The following is a 19,538-nucleotide window of genomic DNA, read 5'->3' on the forward strand; positions in this document are numbered from 1 at the left end:
TTAACACGCGTAATACTAGTCAAGGATGTTGTGAATCTTATGTAACATGTATACAATAAACAATACGTTATATATATATATATACATATATATATATATATTTCATTCCAGTAAAATATTTCATAACTGTAAAATGGATCACAATTCAGTTGACTTTAAAACGATTGTATTTTACAAAAAATATTGGTTTAGCATGGAAAACTCATTATTCTAATTTATTTAATTCGCGCGCGTAGCTTAAATATCTTCGTATAAAGTATCAATCCATTGTAAATTATAATGCAGAGAATTAGTAAGTAATCTATAATTCTTTCCATTTCTATCCCTGTGAAATCTTTATAAATTGTTTCAGTGCGCAAAGAATTTAACACAAATCTTAATTTAGTGTTTATTACTTTAAAGAAATGTAAGAAATTGTTATTCTCTCTAAAATAAATTCTCTAATAAATTTATGATTATTTTGTTAATAATTTCATTTCATTGATAAATGAATAACGTTTTAGCAAAAGTTTAATTGATGTAGAAAATGCTCGTATGCAAAAACGATTAAAAAAGATAATCTCTAAAAAAGCTTTAACAGTTGAATTGTAATTGCATTTTAAATATTTGAGGACACTTTGTATAAAATGTTAACACTAAATGTTAACAAATTGATCAAATAAAATTAATTTGCAAATTTATTGATATTATTATGTTTTAGATATGAGTCACTTTGTAAAGTTTTAATAAAAACGAAATTAAAATAAACATAAATTTAATTATATTTTGAACGTTTCATGCAAACGTATGTCTTAATAAATAAATGCGGTTTGTCATCATTTTATATATGTACATATATATAATAAGTTGACGTTCGCTTCGGGTGTCCATTATAACTATTATGCATTATAACTTCTGATGTCCATTATAAGTACAACCAGTGTGAATGACGCGTGAGCCAAAGAGCTCTATGCAAAATAAACCCGGTTTTCTTCACCGAACTTTGCGCACAAAGTAAGCGGCCAAGAACTCATTTCACTTCTCCCTTATCATCTGAATTTATCCTCGCTATCGCTGCATCTGACGCTAGTCGTCACTTTGCTGAAAGTTACTTTCCTACTTAATCTTTAACTTTGACATCGTTTTCACGGCGAGGACAAACTAAGGATTCAGATGCAACGCTGTTGAATTTTAAAATATAAATCAAAGATAGTATTTAAACAAAATAAGCATCGAAACATTAAATTTTATGATATAAATATAAGAATAAAAATATTCGAATTTTTATAATTATATTAGTGAACAGTTTACTTCTGTCATATCGTGTAATTTTACAGAAATGCTTTTGTATGAAATATATAAAAAAGTAAATATTTTTATTTTACGATAATAAAATAATAAAAATTTACTATTATCACTCTTTAATTTAGTTGGTTATAATTTATAGATTAATTTATAAATTAATTTTTTGTTAGCATAAATTAAGATGATTTAAATGCAATGCATTATGCGAGTAGTTTTATGCAAATTTATTGATATTCCAAAATATTCTCAATTAGAGATTTAGATTGTTTATTTTGGTTATTTTATATTATTGTAGATAGATGATTGATTAATTATAATAGTTATAACAAATGTATTCACTCACCGATCGTTGCGTCATATTTATTGCGCTGTTCTATAGTGTATCCTGAAAACAAGAATTTAAATCTTAATTATGATTGTATTACTTCATTACTCCATAAAATATAATTTTGAACCTAATTTTAATAGTAATCACGCATGTAAAATTGTTTATAAAGTTTAACAATTTATTTTTGCTTTATATTTACATGTTCTGATTTAAACAATATTTTTATCTTAAAATGAAAATAAGTAAAAAAATGGCACAAAAAGAATAAATATATATATAATTAGTACTGGTATTTTATAAATATAAATTTATTTCTATTATATATTAAATATAATAAAAATGCAAAAAATCAATATTATATTATAAAAAAGCATTAAACAGAGATTGCAAAAAATATGATAGCAATTAGAAATATGATCAGTATTATTATATTAGACAAACTTACTGCAATGTGATGTGTTTATGAATGTGTGTTATGCGACAAATAACAAGTATAATATGTCGAAACAAAAAGAGAAAGATTTTTTGCATCTCTTAAAAAGAATGGAACAGGATGGATTTGAAAAGGATGAAATCAAGTTACGTACCATTTTTCTTAGAAAGAAACAGACGTGAAAAGCGAAAGACAATAAGCGCGAAACGTAGACGATCACGATTACGATCAAGCAAATTAACAATTGGATATAATGGCGCGCTCGGCATTAATTTATTAATACGGCACTCCCGATATTTATTCACGCATGCACAAGTCACTTTGAAAAATGCACAAAAATATACGGAACATCGAATAAATTCAGCTAATTGATCGGAAATTCAATTAAGTATATATATACTAATCGCGATTAAGAAAGACGTTATATCTCTCTATTATAGTCTCTAATTTTGTTTGAGACAATTCTTTGTCGTTTTATGAGCGAGAAACACAAGCGAGTTAAAACAATAGAATTTGTATAAGAATTTTAATTGTCGAAGGATATTATTATAGCCTCAGTTAAATATGTTAGATTTGCAATTATCGCATATTATTATTATATTTTCCTTATCTCGTGTTCACATGGAATTATTTTGAAAATGGCAGGCACGGGATCTATAAAATTACATACTCGTTCTTTATATTAACGAATGAATATCGAGACATACGTGTAGGACTTGTCGCGTCAGTCAGCAATCCATATATATACGCGCATTAATTGGGACGTACATACACTAATAATTTCTGTACGCAAATATTACAAAATTCGGAATTAAAAACATGTAAATTTTTTCTTGGTAATGCAAAAAACAGTTTATGTCGAAAAATGCGATCAATCGCTCGTATTATATATATATATTTCATTCGTAGACTCGAATCATATAATCCGTAAACGTATTAAGATAATTGATCCCTATATACATATAAAGTGCACGCATTAATTTATGCACGCACGCTTAAGTTTTAATTGAGAATGCAAAACACGTACGCGTATATACATATATATACGTACGTAATATTAAATATATATAATCCGCTCGTTTTCAACAAGTAATAAAATTAAAGCTAATAAGTAATAAATTTAACGTATAATGCCTCATTTGATGGTTCCATTTATGAATTGTATAGACATATATTTAACAAGTTGAATAAAAAATGTGAGATTCGAGACTATTCTAGAGTGATATATTGCTCGTGATACGAAATTAACGATCAATTAATTAACGTATACGATGTTGTCCATTTCTCGGCGACTTTCAAATATACGTAAAACACAAGATGTATGAATAACAATAATGATGAGATTAACTAAGAAACATTTGACACTGCCGAGATTTAATTTACGTACGCATGTTTAAAACGACTATGAGTTATGCGAGCCTATGAGCAACTTGTGCTGTGTGCAATCGCGCATTCGATCGTCACGACACTCACGACATGACGTCAAAATATGGCAGCTGGTACGAATATATTTGCAGAGCATAAGCAACGGTCGATATTCTCCAGCAGAGAGAAGCTTCTCTCTGCAGGTCACGTAAAATGGTCATGTTTGTTATCCTTAGTCGATACAGCTAAAATAGTGCAGGTAATGTCATCGTTCTTCAATTCCACCTTTGGATTTGTACATACATACATACATACATATATGTATATATATACTTATAGGTCCGGTTTTACTCCATTATACATAACCTCTAATCGACTCGAGCCGCATAGCCGCTGATAGCCGCTATTGACTGTTGACAGCTGTGGACAACTTGGTTAGTCGCTGTCATTCGAACAGGTAAAAACACATAGATAGACTTAAAGTTAAATAAATATTTCAAAGAAAAAATACGAATCTTTCGATGTAATCGAAAGTCATCAGGAATGCTAAATCGCTCTAAATCTGCTCTCTGTCGCAGCTGGTGAGATAATTCGAGGGAATTTGAGGTGTGCCACGTGTGTGCGCGGTGCGCACAGTGTAGACCCTCGTAACGCCGAAACTGCCGAAAGTAAAATAGAAGAAATATGGTACTCGACTTGGATTTTTTCCGTAAGGATAAGGGTTTTGATCCAGAAAGAATCCGGGAGAACCAGCGGAAGCGTTTCAAGGATGTGAAACTAGTAGATACCGTAATCGAGAAGGACAAGCAATGGCGGCAATTGCGTCATCGCGCTGACAATTTCAACAAGCTGAAAAATCTGTGCAGCAAGGAGATCGGTGAGAAGATGAAGAAGAAGGAGCCGCTTGGCGACGACGGTACTGTGCCCCAGGTGATCGCCAATGATTTGGACAACTTAACCTCAGAGAACCTGAAAGTGTTGACGGTGACACAGATCAAAGGAATACGTACCCTCATCGATGTTGCCATACAGAAAAACGATGAGAACCTGAAGACTATCGAATTCGATAGGAATGCTGCACTCAGGGAAGTGGGAAATCATTTGCATGAATCTGTGCCTGTTAGCGACGACGAAGAAGAAAACAAAGTATGTTTCATTCTCACTTGTTCCCTCTTATTTAGATTTAAATTGCGAGATATTATATTGCTTGTTCTTGTAGTGTCCGTTTATTTATTCTTATCATTCTAATCACTCTACTGCATCTACAGGTGGAGAGAACGTGGGGAGAGTGCACCGAGAGAAAAAAGTACTCTCATGTCGACCTCATCCATATGATCGATGGAATGGATGGAGAACGTGGAACAGGTGTGTCCGGTGGACGAGGCTATTTTCTCACTGGCCCAGCGGTGTTTCTCCAACAAGCCCTAATACAATTGGCATTGAGCGAGTTACACAAGAAAGGCTACAAACCTCTTTACGCTCCATTTATCATGCGGAAAGACGCGATGCAAGAAGTAGCGCAGTTATCTCAATTCGACGAGGAATTATACAAGGTATCGAAAAAGTTGCGTTTTAAAAGACTTGATACAAGATATTAATTTGATTTGTAATTATCCTATTTTATTTTCTATCACAGGTGATTGGTAAAGGTAGCGAACGTAATGAGGACAAAGAAATGGAAGAGAAATACCTTATTGCTACCTCCGAGCAGCCAATAGCAGCTTTTCATAGAGGCGAATGGATAGCCGAAAGTGCTTTACCAATAAAATATGCCGGAATCTCTACTTGCTTTAGACAAGAAGTTGGCTCTCATGGACGAGATACTAGGGGTATTTTTAGAGTGCATCAGTTTGAAAAGGTATCCGAAATTAAATAATTATCTATCAATCAACATTGGCTTCTTAACTCTGAATCTTGGCCTCTTCAAAATCTAAAGATTTGGTCTTCCTCCTTAAACATTTGCGACATTAAGTGTTTTATGGTGATATAGTTGTCAGCTACATGCGCAAAGCTCCCTAGCTCGGATGGCCAGATTTTTGCTAGGATCTTGTGACCTTAGCTTACGCAAATAAATTAAAAAATTCCATGATTGTAATTCGGGATAAAAGATTGAGACCCGCTAATTATGTCCGTCATTGCAATAGGAAAGATTCGATTAAAAAATTGAGGCTCGCTAATTACAATATGTCCATATCATTGCGATATGAAACCGCGCAGCATCCCAAAAATAATTATTCGTTAAATAAAACAGTAAACTAAAAATATGCAATTGTCTGATTTATAGATAGAGCAATTTTGCCTTACGTCGCCACACGATAACAAATCCTGGGAGATGATGGAAGAAATGATTTCCAATGCGGAGAAATTTTATCAAACCTTGGGCATTCCTTATCGTATAGTTAATATTGTATCCGGTGCATTAAATCATGCAGCTTCCAAGAAGTTAGATTTGGAGGCCTGGTTTCCTGGCTCGGGTGCATTTCGCGAACTCGTGTCATGTAGCAATTGCTTGGATTATCAAGCGAGAAGATTGCTAGTCAGGTCAGTGGAGTGAAAATAAACATAAATATTCCTGCTTTCATAATCAACTTATCGCAAGAATTTTTATGAGAGCTCCTTTAATCTGTAGATACGGTCAAACGAAGAAAATGAACACTACGACGGACTACGTTCACATGCTGAACGCGACAATGTGCGCTGTGACGCGTGTAATTTGCGCAATTTTAGAAGTACATCAAACGGAAACTTGCATCAAGATACCAAAAGTTCTTGCGGATTACATGCCTTCCGAATACAAAAGTGAAATTCCATTTGTGAAAGCTGCGCCGATCGACGAGATTGAAACGAAGAAACAGAAAAAGCAAAAGGAAACCGTCTAAGTAGCATATAGTTACGTGAATATGGTGAAATAAAGCAAGTGGATTATAGATTTTATTTATTGCATTTTTTTTTAATATTCCATATTACGATCTAATTGAATCGCGCAGAGCTGTGTGATAGCTGTGTTACAATAGCTTTTTAAGAAAATACACATACGAATGTATTTTTGGCTCCTCAATACCCACAACTTTTTACGTATCTCACAACAATACTTATTTCTTTGACTCGAAAATTAAAAACTTCTTGACTCGCAAGATAAAATTTCATCTGGCCACTTTTATGTACAAAGACAAAAATTGTGTGCGTGCGTGTGTATGTAACATCCTCAAATATTGAAATTTAAATATTTCAATGAGAAATTTATTAACTTTATTACTCAAGAAGGCATGTATCCGTTCAACGATCATGTTAAGCTTAGAACAATCGGCGATTGTCAACACAGATTACAACATTTTATTTGATAACACTTGTTCAATATTTTTATAATCAGACATCGGTATATAATATATATGATTTTGTAATATACATTTGATGAAGAATATTTTTCATATATAATATTCCATATTTATCTACTTCCTGAAAACTCGTAATATCTCCGTAATGTGCTACGAATCCTTTTTATTTTTACAATTATCAGTATCATTAATACTAATGTACATACAAGAGGCCATTAAAATGTTTCCCCCAGAAAAATGTACTTCAGTGTGTGTGTGTGTACAATACACACACCACACACACACACACACACACTGAAATATATCATGAAAAGAAAAGAAACTTTACAGCGCTTCGCCAACAAGCTTATGGTCTTTCTACGACGATTATATGTATTTACCGGAAGAAAAGCACATGCCGATCTCCATTCGTAAAAAAAACTGTTATGTATGCTAATAATCGGTGTAATATTTTGGCCAGGCATAAGATAATCTACCATACTGCTCTTTTCACCTTATAAAATATAGACTTTACATTATTACGAGTAAATTTTCATATAATACATTTCTCATACAGTAAACCATCATCGCAGCAACATGCCTCGCCGCGAAATAATGTTAAAATTTTTTAAAATTCCATATTGTTATTATTCGTAGTCATAGCACTACGATTTATCATTTATTACTGAGCAGAGTAATTTAACTTCGATAAAACTGCAGGATGCGAGATATGGAAATGTTCGGCGGAAAGATCGAAGAAGTGTAATTACTTATGATTGAGTTTCAACATTCACTATCAGTATTGAAAATCTGTAGCACACGTCACACGTGTATTAAAGATTATCAGTACTGACACTAAATATCGGAACGCGGTCATTACGATCGACTAAAGGAATCGTTATGTGATGCACGATCAAATGTATCTTTTAATAGAAAATGATGGCATCGAGTTCTCAAACATTTCCAAGCTTTCATAGATGACAAATTTAGCCAACTTGTATAAACCGAAAAAAAATGAGACGCGCACGCTTAATTTTATATCAATATATGTATAATAACAAACTGAAAATATTGATTTTGCATAATTGGGGGGGGGGGGAGAATTCCGATAACGTAAAGAATGTCACAAGTGCCGTTCGAATAATTTCTTTCTGATCTCACATTCTTACTCTAATCTCTCAGTCGTTTAGAAAAAGTAAACGCATTTTTAAGTCGAAACAGTCGTGTATATATATATATATATGTGTGTGTGTGTGTGTGTGTGTGTGTGTATTTGTGTACCTCGTAATTTGGTCCAACAACTGGTACTCGTTTTAAGGGCGTCAGTGTTAAAATCTGCCAATCGCTGTCGGCTTCATCCGCAAAACACACTCAGTTTCGCATTCAGCCCATGACGCGTTGAAACGATGAGTTGTGAGACATTGATATAGATATAGGCACAATGGGAAAATCAGTAAATAAACAACTTATGGTACAATACACAAGTGTAAAAAAAATGATCTCTCTCTCTCTCTCTCTCTCTCTCTCCCCCTTCCTCCGAAAAAATTTCTCCATATCTGATCCATTTCATACCGATTAGATATGATTAAGAAAAATATACACGTATGTATCGCTTTTTTTCTTTTTTTTTCTTCTTTTTAATGTAATTTCTTAGAATAAATTCACGCGCAAGAGAATGTCTATACAATTTATACATAAGAATTCGTCCCAAAGATATTGCTTAACGACACTGAAATAGATCATAAGAAGTATGTATTAGTCGATCACGATTCAAGATACAAAGCGGACTGTTTGTCTCGTTGGATTGGTGCAGATTTTAATGCCTCAGCCAGATATATAATTCTTTTCTACATATAATACATATCATGATGTTATACATATGCGACTGCATTTAATAGTTTGCTTTATACATTTGTGTGTGTGTATGTATATATAATATATATGTATAATATATAAATATATATATATATACATATATATATATATATATATATATATATAATTTCAATATTCCCACGCATGTATACGCACGTACATCGGGTATAATGTGTCAATGTCCAACGTGAAATGTTTTTACTGGATGGATACATATATGGCTTGTTCTTTATAGCTCAACTGGCTGCATTACTTTACAGTTTATCTTTCTTTTTTACATTAGAAGAAAAAAAATAAACTCTGAACTAGTACAGCCAGTTCAGCTATAAAGAACAGGCCTATAAAATCATCATCCATGACTTATACACACACACACACATATATATATATATATACATATATATGTATATGTATATTTACTTTTGTATGCTTCATATATTTTTATAACATTAATCTTGACTGATAATATATAATTACATAACAGTTTTAAAAATATTTCAAAATTAAACAAGAAATAATAGAATATTATGATAAATCGCGTAAGCAGCTAAGCACAGTAAAAATATATTTAACGCAAATAATAAAAAAAAATAATAATAAAAGTATAAGAAGCGCTTAATTTAGTGTGCATATCCGTTTATACATTAAGGAAGAGATACAAAGAGGAAGGAAACACACACAGGAAGAAAGTCTAGTGGTGAAGAAATAGTCAGTAGAGTAGCCGCCACTTTTACTTTACTTCTGTTTTCTAGATCACAGTCACATTCATGGCTGCTAAATCACGGAACATATTTCATCACCATATGAAATAAGGGGGGGGGGAAGAAGATATATATATATATATATGTACGTGTGTGCATGCGCGCGCGCATATATCAAACAATTTTTCAAGAATCTTATAAATACTGGAAAGTAGTTTGCTAATTTACGCAAGTACAAAATATATATAATATTTTTTTTTTTTGTATTAATTCTTTGAGATGGGCTATAATGTGAGAGATATTCAAATCCTGTTAAGATCCTGTGTCATCTAGATCTAAGAATGTACCTCTCTCTCAAATAATATATCGTTTTTAAAAAGACTTACGAAAAATCCGCGTATAGATTAAAAAAAGAGGTGGCGCTTACAATGGAAACAATTTCTTGATAGAGATGACTTTATTTCCGTTATTGCTGAACAATATTACAGTATAAGACTTGAGCATTCGTGTCTAAAATATTTTAATAAAATATCTTGTTCCAAAAGTTCTACAAATCTCATATCGGATGAGAGATATTTTATTAGAATTTTGCCAAATTAAAAACGAGTTTGCATACTTCACGATATACAATATTAAACGAACATATGCAACTAGAAAATTCTCACACAATTATACGATATCCTTTGAAATTTGATTGCTTGCATAAAACGCAATCATAAAAATCGTTTTAAAACGTATTAAAATGGCTTGTAATATAAATCTAAAGCAAATTGTCATCAAAGTAGAGAAATTAATTAAGTAATATCAGCGATACGAAATTTTACAGGATCAATCCAGGCTTTAAGTTTCCCTCTTTCTACGTTACTATTTACCACTAGTGCGCTTAACATTCGATAAAAAATAATAAATCAAGAGACAATAGGATGATGATATATATATATATATATATATAATTATATTATATACAAACACAATAGTATCCTAATGCTTTAGGAAAGGATTAACTTTGGAGAAGGGTGGGAGGACCGTCCCGAGCACAAGAGTCCACTACAGATGAAGGCCCATGATTTGCAATTATTCTAAACTTAATTCTGTCTGCACTTTTCCTCATAATTATAGATCTACAAATTACAGTACCATATATTCTACCATCTCCATTAAATATATATACATATATATACACATGTATATATATATATATATATATATATACTTATTTATTTCAATTAATATATTGTTTCCTATTTACAAAATATATGTAGAATAGACATTGTCTCATATCCTAACTACGTGATATACGTGCCGCGGCGCGAGACTTCAACCTGTCGAGGTGCGCTTTTTTTTATAAACATATCACTAATTACACATAATCTATTTTACAGCCAAATTCAACAATCTTTGCTAAAATTCGATGCGATAATTCTGAAAGCTTTAATAACGTAAAACGAGGGAGAACATTGGATCAGTAAAAGAGGATGTTAAAACAGATGCAATATACTGTATCTTTTCTCTTGTAAACAATAAACCTATTAAAATACACGATATAACAACACTGATCCTATTCAACATATTGTACAAATTTACTGTATACATTTACTGTATACATATACGTTTAGGCTTTGATAAAAGTGTACGCGATTTTATTTTTAATACATTGCTATTGTTAATGATAATATACGGTAATTGCCGATAATTAAAAATTGATGTTGACATTTGAGTACTACAACGATTAAATTTTGTTCTTGCCTCTCCATCTATGTACATGTTAAGTACTTGATACATGCGATAAAGATAATAATAAAATGTGTATTTATCACGGCCAAAAAAAAAGACAAAAAATTACGACCTGCATAAAAGCACTTAAATCTAAGGCCCGAGAAAAAAAAAGAAATATAAAATAATTAAAAAAAAATGAAAAAAAGATAGACCGTTTTTAAAACACTTATAAAATAGATTATAGTAGATTAATGCATTGAATCTTAGCAAAGCTCTAAAAACAGTAGAATAAGTACTTTCAAATATTTCAAATGTCAGATAAACATATTACATATTATCTATATATCAGGAGCCATCTAACAATTATTCTTTTACTAGTACGGGAATTATAGCGCATGCATATTCCCTTCACTTGTCGCCGCACAATGGCACGATTTTTACTTCTGGTATCGTAATCTATAAATAAATCAAGAATACGATTCTCTTACAACTCTTCAGATAAAGAATTGCAGATTTCAACTCTTCAGATATTCTTTGTCTCAAGATTATTTCGTACTATTTACACGCAAAATAAACATTCTGATAAGTGTATTACATACATTTTTGTGCAGTGTATCGCAGTTTTCATTCTATAGCTTTTTTCGACCTACATACGATATGTGTGTATATATATATATATATATATATATATATATATATATATAAACTGATTTTAATATCATAAATGTTCCAATTACGTTTTTTTTCTCTCTTCCTCTCTTTCTCTGTTTTTGCCTGTCCCTTTTTTCCTCTATATGAATTTTATTTCATATTTTCAACAATATTTAACAATAGCTTAGGCCTTTCATGAAACACGCAGGACGTGTTGATGTACAAATATCAATTGCACAATTAGAACTGCGCAACAAAACGCGAATTACAATTTTAAAATGTAATAAAATAATCACAAATCGATAAAATTATCATATTTGTTAACATAATCATAATCATTTTCCTTCTCGATCCTCGAATTTATAGAGCAGTATAGTGCTGTCTCTTTATTTCAAAGAAGAAAATTCATTTTGTGGCACATTTTAACATACAATTATACTTATTTTGCAACCCGTTATGTTTTCGTTACTGCGTTACTATGGTGGTGTAATATGTACAATTGGATTCATATGTAATGTTAAATTTGTATGCAAAAACATAAATTGCTGCAAAGTATCGTGTTATCTATTAAATATTTGTAATTTTCGTCATTTTTTTTATTATTCAACGACGATTGAACATAAAAATTCGAAAACATACTCCAAAAGAGAGCAGCTGATATCTCCAAACTCCGTTAAAAACTCAATATTATGTAAAATCGATCATTATTGACATTTATATATCGACACGTCATAGTTATGCCCGCTAAAGTCATCCACACCAAACTTTATCGTAATTTAAAATTGCACTAAAGGCTTTCGTAGTACTTAACAAATCCCAAAGAGTGCACTAATGACTTTTCTAGTAAATACTTCGCTCTTCAAAGGATAATGATGTATTCATGTTGTGGAGTAAGGGGATGCATAGTATCACAGTTGGCACGTGGGTGCTAGCTACCACTACTGCTTACAGGCAGTGAATGTGGAGCTCCCATCGATGTTGGAGGAGCAGTTGAACCTAAAGAGAAATATTCAGAAATCACTTATAATAATCAAATCAATCCATGATAAATAAAAAATATCGTACAAAATGCAATGAAATCTTTTATGCTTACCAGTTACAACAGGAGAAGATTCGGAGACTGGCAATGGACTAACGAGGCTATTAGCACTTGGTGTTGAATTGGCTTTCAATTTTTGTCTCACCTCTCGAATCTTCAATTGCAAACTAGTCTTCGTAGGAAATATATCTGAATGGTTAAGTTGAAAGGCGGTAGTCGCATGCGCAGATGGGAAGTAACCATGCTCTTGAAACAACTGCATGACCAATAATCTCCGTTGCTCCAGTATCTTCCTATGACCACGCTCGTTGTCACTTCTACCGATTCCCAACACGATATTCCCAGCACTGCTCCCAGGGGTTTTCGGCGTACGCGGAGAACTGGCATCGACATCCATTAGATCATTATTGGCTCTATAAGCATCGACGTTGAAATCCGGGCCGAAAAACGTGGTGCCTGTTAGTTTAACACTCGAAGTAGACTTTGGAGTGGCTGATATCGGTGTATCCGAATCGTGTATCTCATCCTCATTCACTGTTTGAAAGAAAAAAAAAAAAAATATATATATATATATAAAATATATGGTGGCTTCTATTTAGCGACACAAGTCGACACAAGCGTCATTCTATCTCAACTATCTTTATTGTTACTGAATGTTGAAAAAAAGACAGAATAACACCTTGTGTCGCTAAATGAAACGTATATATATATAGGTATATATAAATATGCACATATATAAAATCACAAACGTAATTACCAACTATATATATACAGATTATTTAATATAATTACTTGTGGGCCTATGAGGAGGTGGTCCTTGTGGAGGTCTTTTTCCGCGATAAACATGTACAGGTATTTGCGGATGTAACATAGAAGCTGCACTGCTAGATGAACCCGGGGTATTTATACTGATCGCACTCGGGCTTTGTATATCTTCCGGTTTAAATTCCGGCAACGATGAGAATTTTTCTTGAAAGTTCACTTGTTCGAGAACTCTGCAATTATTCAATCAATGCGTGTTATCAAGTTTAATCTAATATATTTACAAAATCTTTCATTAATGCAGCAGTTGTGTAACACAATAGATTGAAAAAATGTATTGACAATACCTGTCCATACCATCCTCCACATTTTTCTTAAAAAAGGAGCCCTTCTTAGCAGAGGGAGAAGGAGAAGTATGAGATTCTATCAAATTCTGTTGCGTTTGCTCTGTTTGAGATGTATTTATTTGTGGTCGATTATCACAATGTTGAGATGTTGTCATTGGCGCATGGTCTCCTGCAGTTGACACGGGAGGCATTGCTGTTAAATAAAAGATAAGGTAATGAAAGAGAAGGAAGGAAAAAGAAAAAGAAAAGAAACAGTTTAGTATCATAAAAATTCGTAGAAATATGTAAAGATGTAAAGACTGCTATATATTATCTTTCATTGTAAATTTTGACAAATAAACTTGAGAGTGCTTTTTCTACGGTTACGGATCTTGGTGCCTAATAAATTCTATATGAATTTTAAAATCCATTATTCAGCCATTTAACCTGTGCGCCGAATTAATGTCTGACTTGTAACGCAATCATTAGCTGAAGTTGGAATAGTGAAATCACAATCTTGTCACTTCAGCCAGGGTAAAATAATATTTTTCGCAATAAGTTTTTCGCAGTATTTTAAGATGCTTAGTCTCATCGAATTATTATATAAGGAATGAAGAACAATTGTGATCTCACTATTCTAATTTCACCTAATGATGGCGCGCTGCAAGTCCAACATTGATTCGGCACGCAATTTAAATGGCTGAAAAATGGATTTAAAATTATAGAATTCTAGAATCATATAGAATTTATTAGATACACCAAGATCCAGTCATGACCGTAGAAGGCGCTCTTACGTTTATTTGCAATATTCACTTAATCGCGGTCTAATTCAAATTAATGTTTATAAATTTTGATTCATTTAAAGTTGATTTTACTTTCTATAAAAGTGCCTGAGCACCAAGAGCACTTGTATAATTAACAATTAAAAACACCAAGCTTTTGCGACGTACAAGAAGATAAACAGCTAAGAAAATCATGCTTTTAGTTTAATTTCTTAAATGAATTTTGTTTTAACAAAATTTTAAATTTAGATTTCTCAAATTTTAATTTACGATTTAATTGTAAAGAAATTCACATTAAAAATTAAACAATTACAATAAATAACAATCTCTACCAATGTTTCCATTAAGAAGAAATGAAATTTAGATCCTTTGGATAGTTTTGAAATATTCAATGTATTCAATGTATTCAATGTAATATATTTGTGATTTTTATATAAAAGTCGAAGTAACAAAATTATCCAGACAGCACGCATGTCCCAAATTTTTGAGATATCCCCTATATCCCGATTTTATCTTATATCCCGACAAATGTATACTGTCTGGACACAATTTTATATTATTATGTACATACCCATTGATTGTCTCCTTTGCAACGGCGCTCGACCAAGCTGTGCCGGAGTCGGGGCAAGCATGAACGGGCCCTTACTTGGCCCTATGTCATTGCTATGACCGTCATCAAATGTATACGATTTACTCGACGACAGATCACCGTTTCCGTGATTACTTTGAGGTGTACGCGGCGTATGAGGTGTCGACGGTTGCTTATGTATCTCATTTGTTGCGGACAGAGCAATATTTGCTGTACCCTTCCTGTCTTCTGTTTTTATATTACTGACTGTAATGGACAAAGGCAGAAGGTAAATAAAAGCATTAGCATTAGCGTATATTGCGTATAGCGTATAATGTATAAAAAGCAAAAGCTAAGGAATTTGCAGAAAAATTACCGTAAAACTGAGTCTGATTCGTAGCCAATTGATTGTCACTGTTTTCGGATTCCGCAAGGCGGGCAATGGAATGGCCAATCCCTCGGTAAGTCGATGTAGTGGAGATTGTCGATAACGCTGTAGAATAGGGTGGTTTGCTCACAATCACGCTTTGAATTTCCATCTTATTGTTCGAGACCAAACTTTGCACGGATATCGAATTGCTGCGGCTACCGGCATCTGCATATGGATCGCATATACATTATTGTTACGTTATATTACGATATGAACGGAAGAAGCTTGAGCGAAAAGAGCAACAGAGAGACAGGGAATTTCTGCATACTCACCAGTGATGGGTATCTGAAAACCACCATACATCCTGGAGTGCGGTGGCGTCGGGTTGAGATACTGCGGTCCCTGCTGCGGTTTAGAAGCCCCCAAATCGTTATCAAGCAATGTTACAGTGAGCGGCGGTTGATAAGGGTCAGTTGAAGTAAGGGGGCGAAGAGTAGTGCCTAAAGACTGCAACGGCTGCTGTTGTTTCAACAGCGCCATCATAGATTTCGATCCAATCTGTTAGTATCGTTAAACTTGTTACTTAATCTTCGGATTCGTCTAAAAATCTTTTATTCAAAACTGTCGGAAACTATCAAGAAACGTGTGCACTATTTTCCTAAGCAAATAACGAAGTAATGTGACCAAATGACATTTCGGGGTATCACGAAGACATGGGCTTGTTCTTTTGTTGGCTAACGATGTCGCTGAACGATATACACAGCTACCACTCTCCGTAATCGGACGATACGATACGGATGTGTACGATATTCGCTTGTGCGTAAATATTTTTGAAAACGCATCTTTAAAGACGCAAGAAATGTCGACTAATGCTAAAACATCGAACCACTCGATCTAATACTTACAGTGTGTAATACCGGAGCTGATGTAAATTTAGGCATGTTACGTCCGTTCTCCGTGTGGATGCTCACAAGATTGTTTACGCTGTACTGCGTGCTATACTGTTGCTCGCCCTTTACCGGCTCCGGCTTAATGATTTTCGGCGATATCGGCATAGTTATGAAAGCGCCACCAGCGGTAGGTTGGAACCCTGACACTCCTGTTGGATTGACAGGACTGTGATAAGGATACGTACTCGACAAAACTGATACAGTACTGCCTTTATCCATGGAAGTATGATGATATTTTGTTGTAGATTCTATACCTGTTGAGGGTATCCGTGCTAAATAAACATCAAGATTCGCATTGTTAAAATGTATTTATGTAACGTATTATGAAAACGTTACATTCGTTTATGTCTTAGAGTACCTTTTATCGGTTTAGGCCTGCATGTTATCTCCTGTTTAACATTGATCACTTCCCTCTTTTGACCGATCACCGCCGAGAATTGCGATTGATTGTAACAAGCTTTCTCCGCATCTTCCTCTTGCGCGTCATTATCACTATCTGTCAATTTATCTTTACACTTCAGATCTATTTCGTGAGGTTGCGGATCTTCACAGATAACCATCTGATCGTCATCTGAACCATTCGCATCGTCATCCTGCTTGATATCGATCTCCGCGTTTTCGATTTGCAAAGGAATCTCCGAAATCCGATGTTGCGTGTGTGACTGGTTCATAATCTGCCGACAATTTTGTCAATGAGCCAAATATCTTTTCTTAACAAATGTTCAGAACAATAATGAATAGAAAGATCTTTTTTTTTCGCAAGATAACTCCTTTAAATCCTGCTACTACTTATTTTTTTTACAGTACTACTTATAATTTGCATTACATTTATACTATCGCAAAATTTTTTTTACCTCAATGTTGGTGGAAGTTTCATTATATGTGGTAGTAATTGGAGTAGATACTTCGTCAGCAGATGTAATTGTTAATGGATCCTCTGACGAAGAACCTTGCAGATGATCCGTTTCTTCTCCCGTACTGTTCAATTTTGTCCTTCCTGTTTCGCTTCCCTTAAAGCTGGTCGTCGACGACTTTCGTCTATCCTTACTGCACCACTTCCAGTCTGGATGTGCCTTAAAGTGCGCTTCTTTCACTTCCGAGGCAAGTTCATGATACTTTTGTTTCTCCTCTGGTCCCAAAGCATACCACCATTCTCCCAATATCTTGGATACTGTACGATTATCTTGATTCGGGTGACGTTGATGCACAACGGCACGATGCCGTTTTGAAAAAATCATAAATGCATTCATGGGTCGACGTATTCTGTCTTTAGTCTGCAATTAATAAAAATATATATATACAATAAAAATATTATTAAATACTATATTAATATCATTAAATGCAACTTGATTTTACACTATTAATATTAAAGTATTGTCAGATATTTATTATTAATATTATTAAATATAATTTTACTCGTTTTCTTTTAGTTAATATTAATAGTTAAAAACGCAGGATAATATAATAGTTCATTGAACTTACTTTCAGTGGAGTTTGCGGCCGCAAAGAACTGAGCGATTGACTGCGTCTTTTATTAGCGTTAACTTCCACTTCTGCAGGTGGAGTCGGTTCTGCTTCAAAAACGTCATCATCCTCTTCTTCAGCAGGTGTTATGGGATCTGAACCAGTACCAGGGCCATCTTCAGCAGGTGTGCTCATACTTATTGGTATTGGAGGTGCACTCAAGGGTGGACTCAGAGCAGAAGGAGGAGGGCTCACCTCTGGTTGTTCCAGAACTGTCGTCTGCCAGGAAAAAGCTGCAATGAAGTTAGTGGGTTAGTTGCAATGAGTGTGGTTAGTAATGATATAGAAATAGCAACGGATAAAATGTTATGACTTTATATAGGAGTTTTCGCTGCTATATATCCGAGAAAAATAATGGATTAGTAAATTAATGAAAAGAATTATAGTGCTAGTTTTAAACTGGCCAATGATAAGTAACGATAAGCCAATGTTACTACGTTTTGAAGATTAATATGCAGCATTTATATATAAAATACAGCAACTGTAACTGTAAATATGTCTGAAATATGTCTGAAATAATCAAGTGATTCAAGGGTAAAGTAAATATTGGTTTGTCCGAAAAAATCGTATTGATTATCAATAGACGCCATTGGAATAATATATGGTACACTATAACTTGCTAAAATGAGATCTTCAAATCATACGAGACAATAAAAGAATGCGAAGAAAAATATATAATAAATAATTGAACAAAAATATTATTTGTATACATAAAAATGTTTTTGCGCTTAAAAAATTATTAAACATAATCTTTTCGGATAATCCAATGCTAATGAATAGCCTTCCCCAGCCATTAAAATTTTTCTAGATAAATGCTTATTTGTATATGTTAAATAAAATGAAAAGTTAAGAGAGGATAAAATTTGTTAATTAATTGTGTCTGCTGCAAGATTGGCAATGGTACATGGAAAAAAATTGCAAAATTAAAAATATCTCGTGTTAAAAAAATATTTGTAACAAATACGAATAATATACAAATATATGCAAAATAATAATACAATTTTAAATAAATAAAATACATTTTCTAATATTGATACAACATAAAGTGTTAAGAATATATTACACTGGGACACACCAAATAAATAAAGGCGTAAAGGCCCAAAGAAAAAAAAGGAGGGAAAAAATTTCCAACCACATAAATGTATATGGCCTCATTTAAACATTAAAAAAATAATTAACCATCTGTGATCTGTGTGTGTTATCTCATTTGAATATAACAAACAAATGTTCTCGTGTTATGTACCATTGACAACTACTGCAACCTACACAGCAATTTCATAGGCTTGATACATTTCAGTTGGCAGTCAGAGCTCAAACCTTTTTTCCAGGTGCGCATATTGTTCAATGATGGGGGATGAGGCTGGTATGCAGGAGGAACTTCGTGGCTGCCATCTGTGAAAGCCTTACCGTTTAGTCAAATTTGCTTGTATCATCGATTCGATATATTATGACATTGAGACATCGTTGTTACAAACAATTAGGAGACAGCAAAATGAAATTGAAACAAAAGCGAAATAATATAGCGTTTGAACTCGAAAATACGAATAAAC

At 33.2% G+C, this 19,538-nt stretch overlaps 2 protein-coding genes across 11 annotated transcripts in view; one reads left to right on the top strand and one right to left on the bottom strand.

Moving 5' to 3' along the window:
* The first annotated feature begins 3,749 nt into the window (after positions 1–3,749).
* LOC105459115 (serine--tRNA ligase, cytoplasmic) lies at positions 3,750–8,220 on the top strand. Its single transcript, XM_011704851.1, has 6 exons — positions 3,750–3,867; positions 3,989–4,556; positions 4,679–4,963; positions 5,047–5,268; positions 5,695–5,951; positions 6,040–8,220. Exons 2-6 carry the CDS (start codon positions 4,095–4,097, stop codon positions 6,287–6,289), a joined length of 1,476 nt encoding a protein of 491 aa, XP_011703153.1. The 5' UTR covers positions 3,750–3,867; positions 3,989–4,094; the 3' UTR covers positions 6,290–8,220.
* A 4,312-nt stretch (positions 8,221–12,532) lies between these two features.
* Positions 12,533–19,538, bottom strand: part of LOC105459116 (protein capicua homolog) — a 46,094-nt gene continuing 39,088 nt past the window's right edge. For 7 of the 10 annotated variants that reach the window (XM_011704855.1, XM_011704856.1, XM_011704854.1 and 4 more), the window contains 12 exons: positions 19,306–19,380; positions 17,947–18,221; positions 17,319–17,738; positions 16,823–17,138; positions 16,420–16,736; positions 15,847–16,072; positions 15,521–15,739; positions 15,148–15,411; positions 13,816–14,008; positions 13,499–13,701; positions 12,761–13,240; positions 12,533–12,663 (listed from right to left, as the gene is read on the bottom strand). In XM_011704855.1, the coding sequence (XP_011703157.1) occupies positions 12,596–12,663; positions 12,761–13,240; positions 13,499–13,701; positions 13,816–14,008; positions 15,148–15,411; positions 15,521–15,739; positions 15,847–16,072; positions 16,420–16,736; positions 16,823–17,138; positions 17,319–17,738; positions 17,947–18,221; positions 19,306–19,380 (3,056 nt within the window). In that variant the 3' untranslated portion in view covers positions 12,533–12,595. The remainder of the gene's footprint in view (positions 12,664–12,760; positions 13,241–13,498; positions 13,702–13,815; positions 14,009–15,147; positions 15,412–15,520; positions 15,740–15,846; positions 16,073–16,419; positions 16,737–16,822; positions 17,139–17,318; positions 17,739–17,946; positions 18,222–19,305; positions 19,381–19,538) is intronic. The other 3 variants (XM_011704858.1, XM_011704863.1, XM_011704859.1) reach the window with 3 other exon arrangements.

This window comes from Wasmannia auropunctata, unplaced genomic scaffold (assembly GCF_000956235.1).
Source record: "Wasmannia auropunctata unplaced genomic scaffold, wasmannia.A_1.0 LD334208.1, whole genome shotgun sequence".
In the NCBI taxonomy this organism is placed as follows: domain Eukaryota; kingdom Metazoa; phylum Arthropoda; class Insecta; order Hymenoptera; family Formicidae; genus Wasmannia; species Wasmannia auropunctata.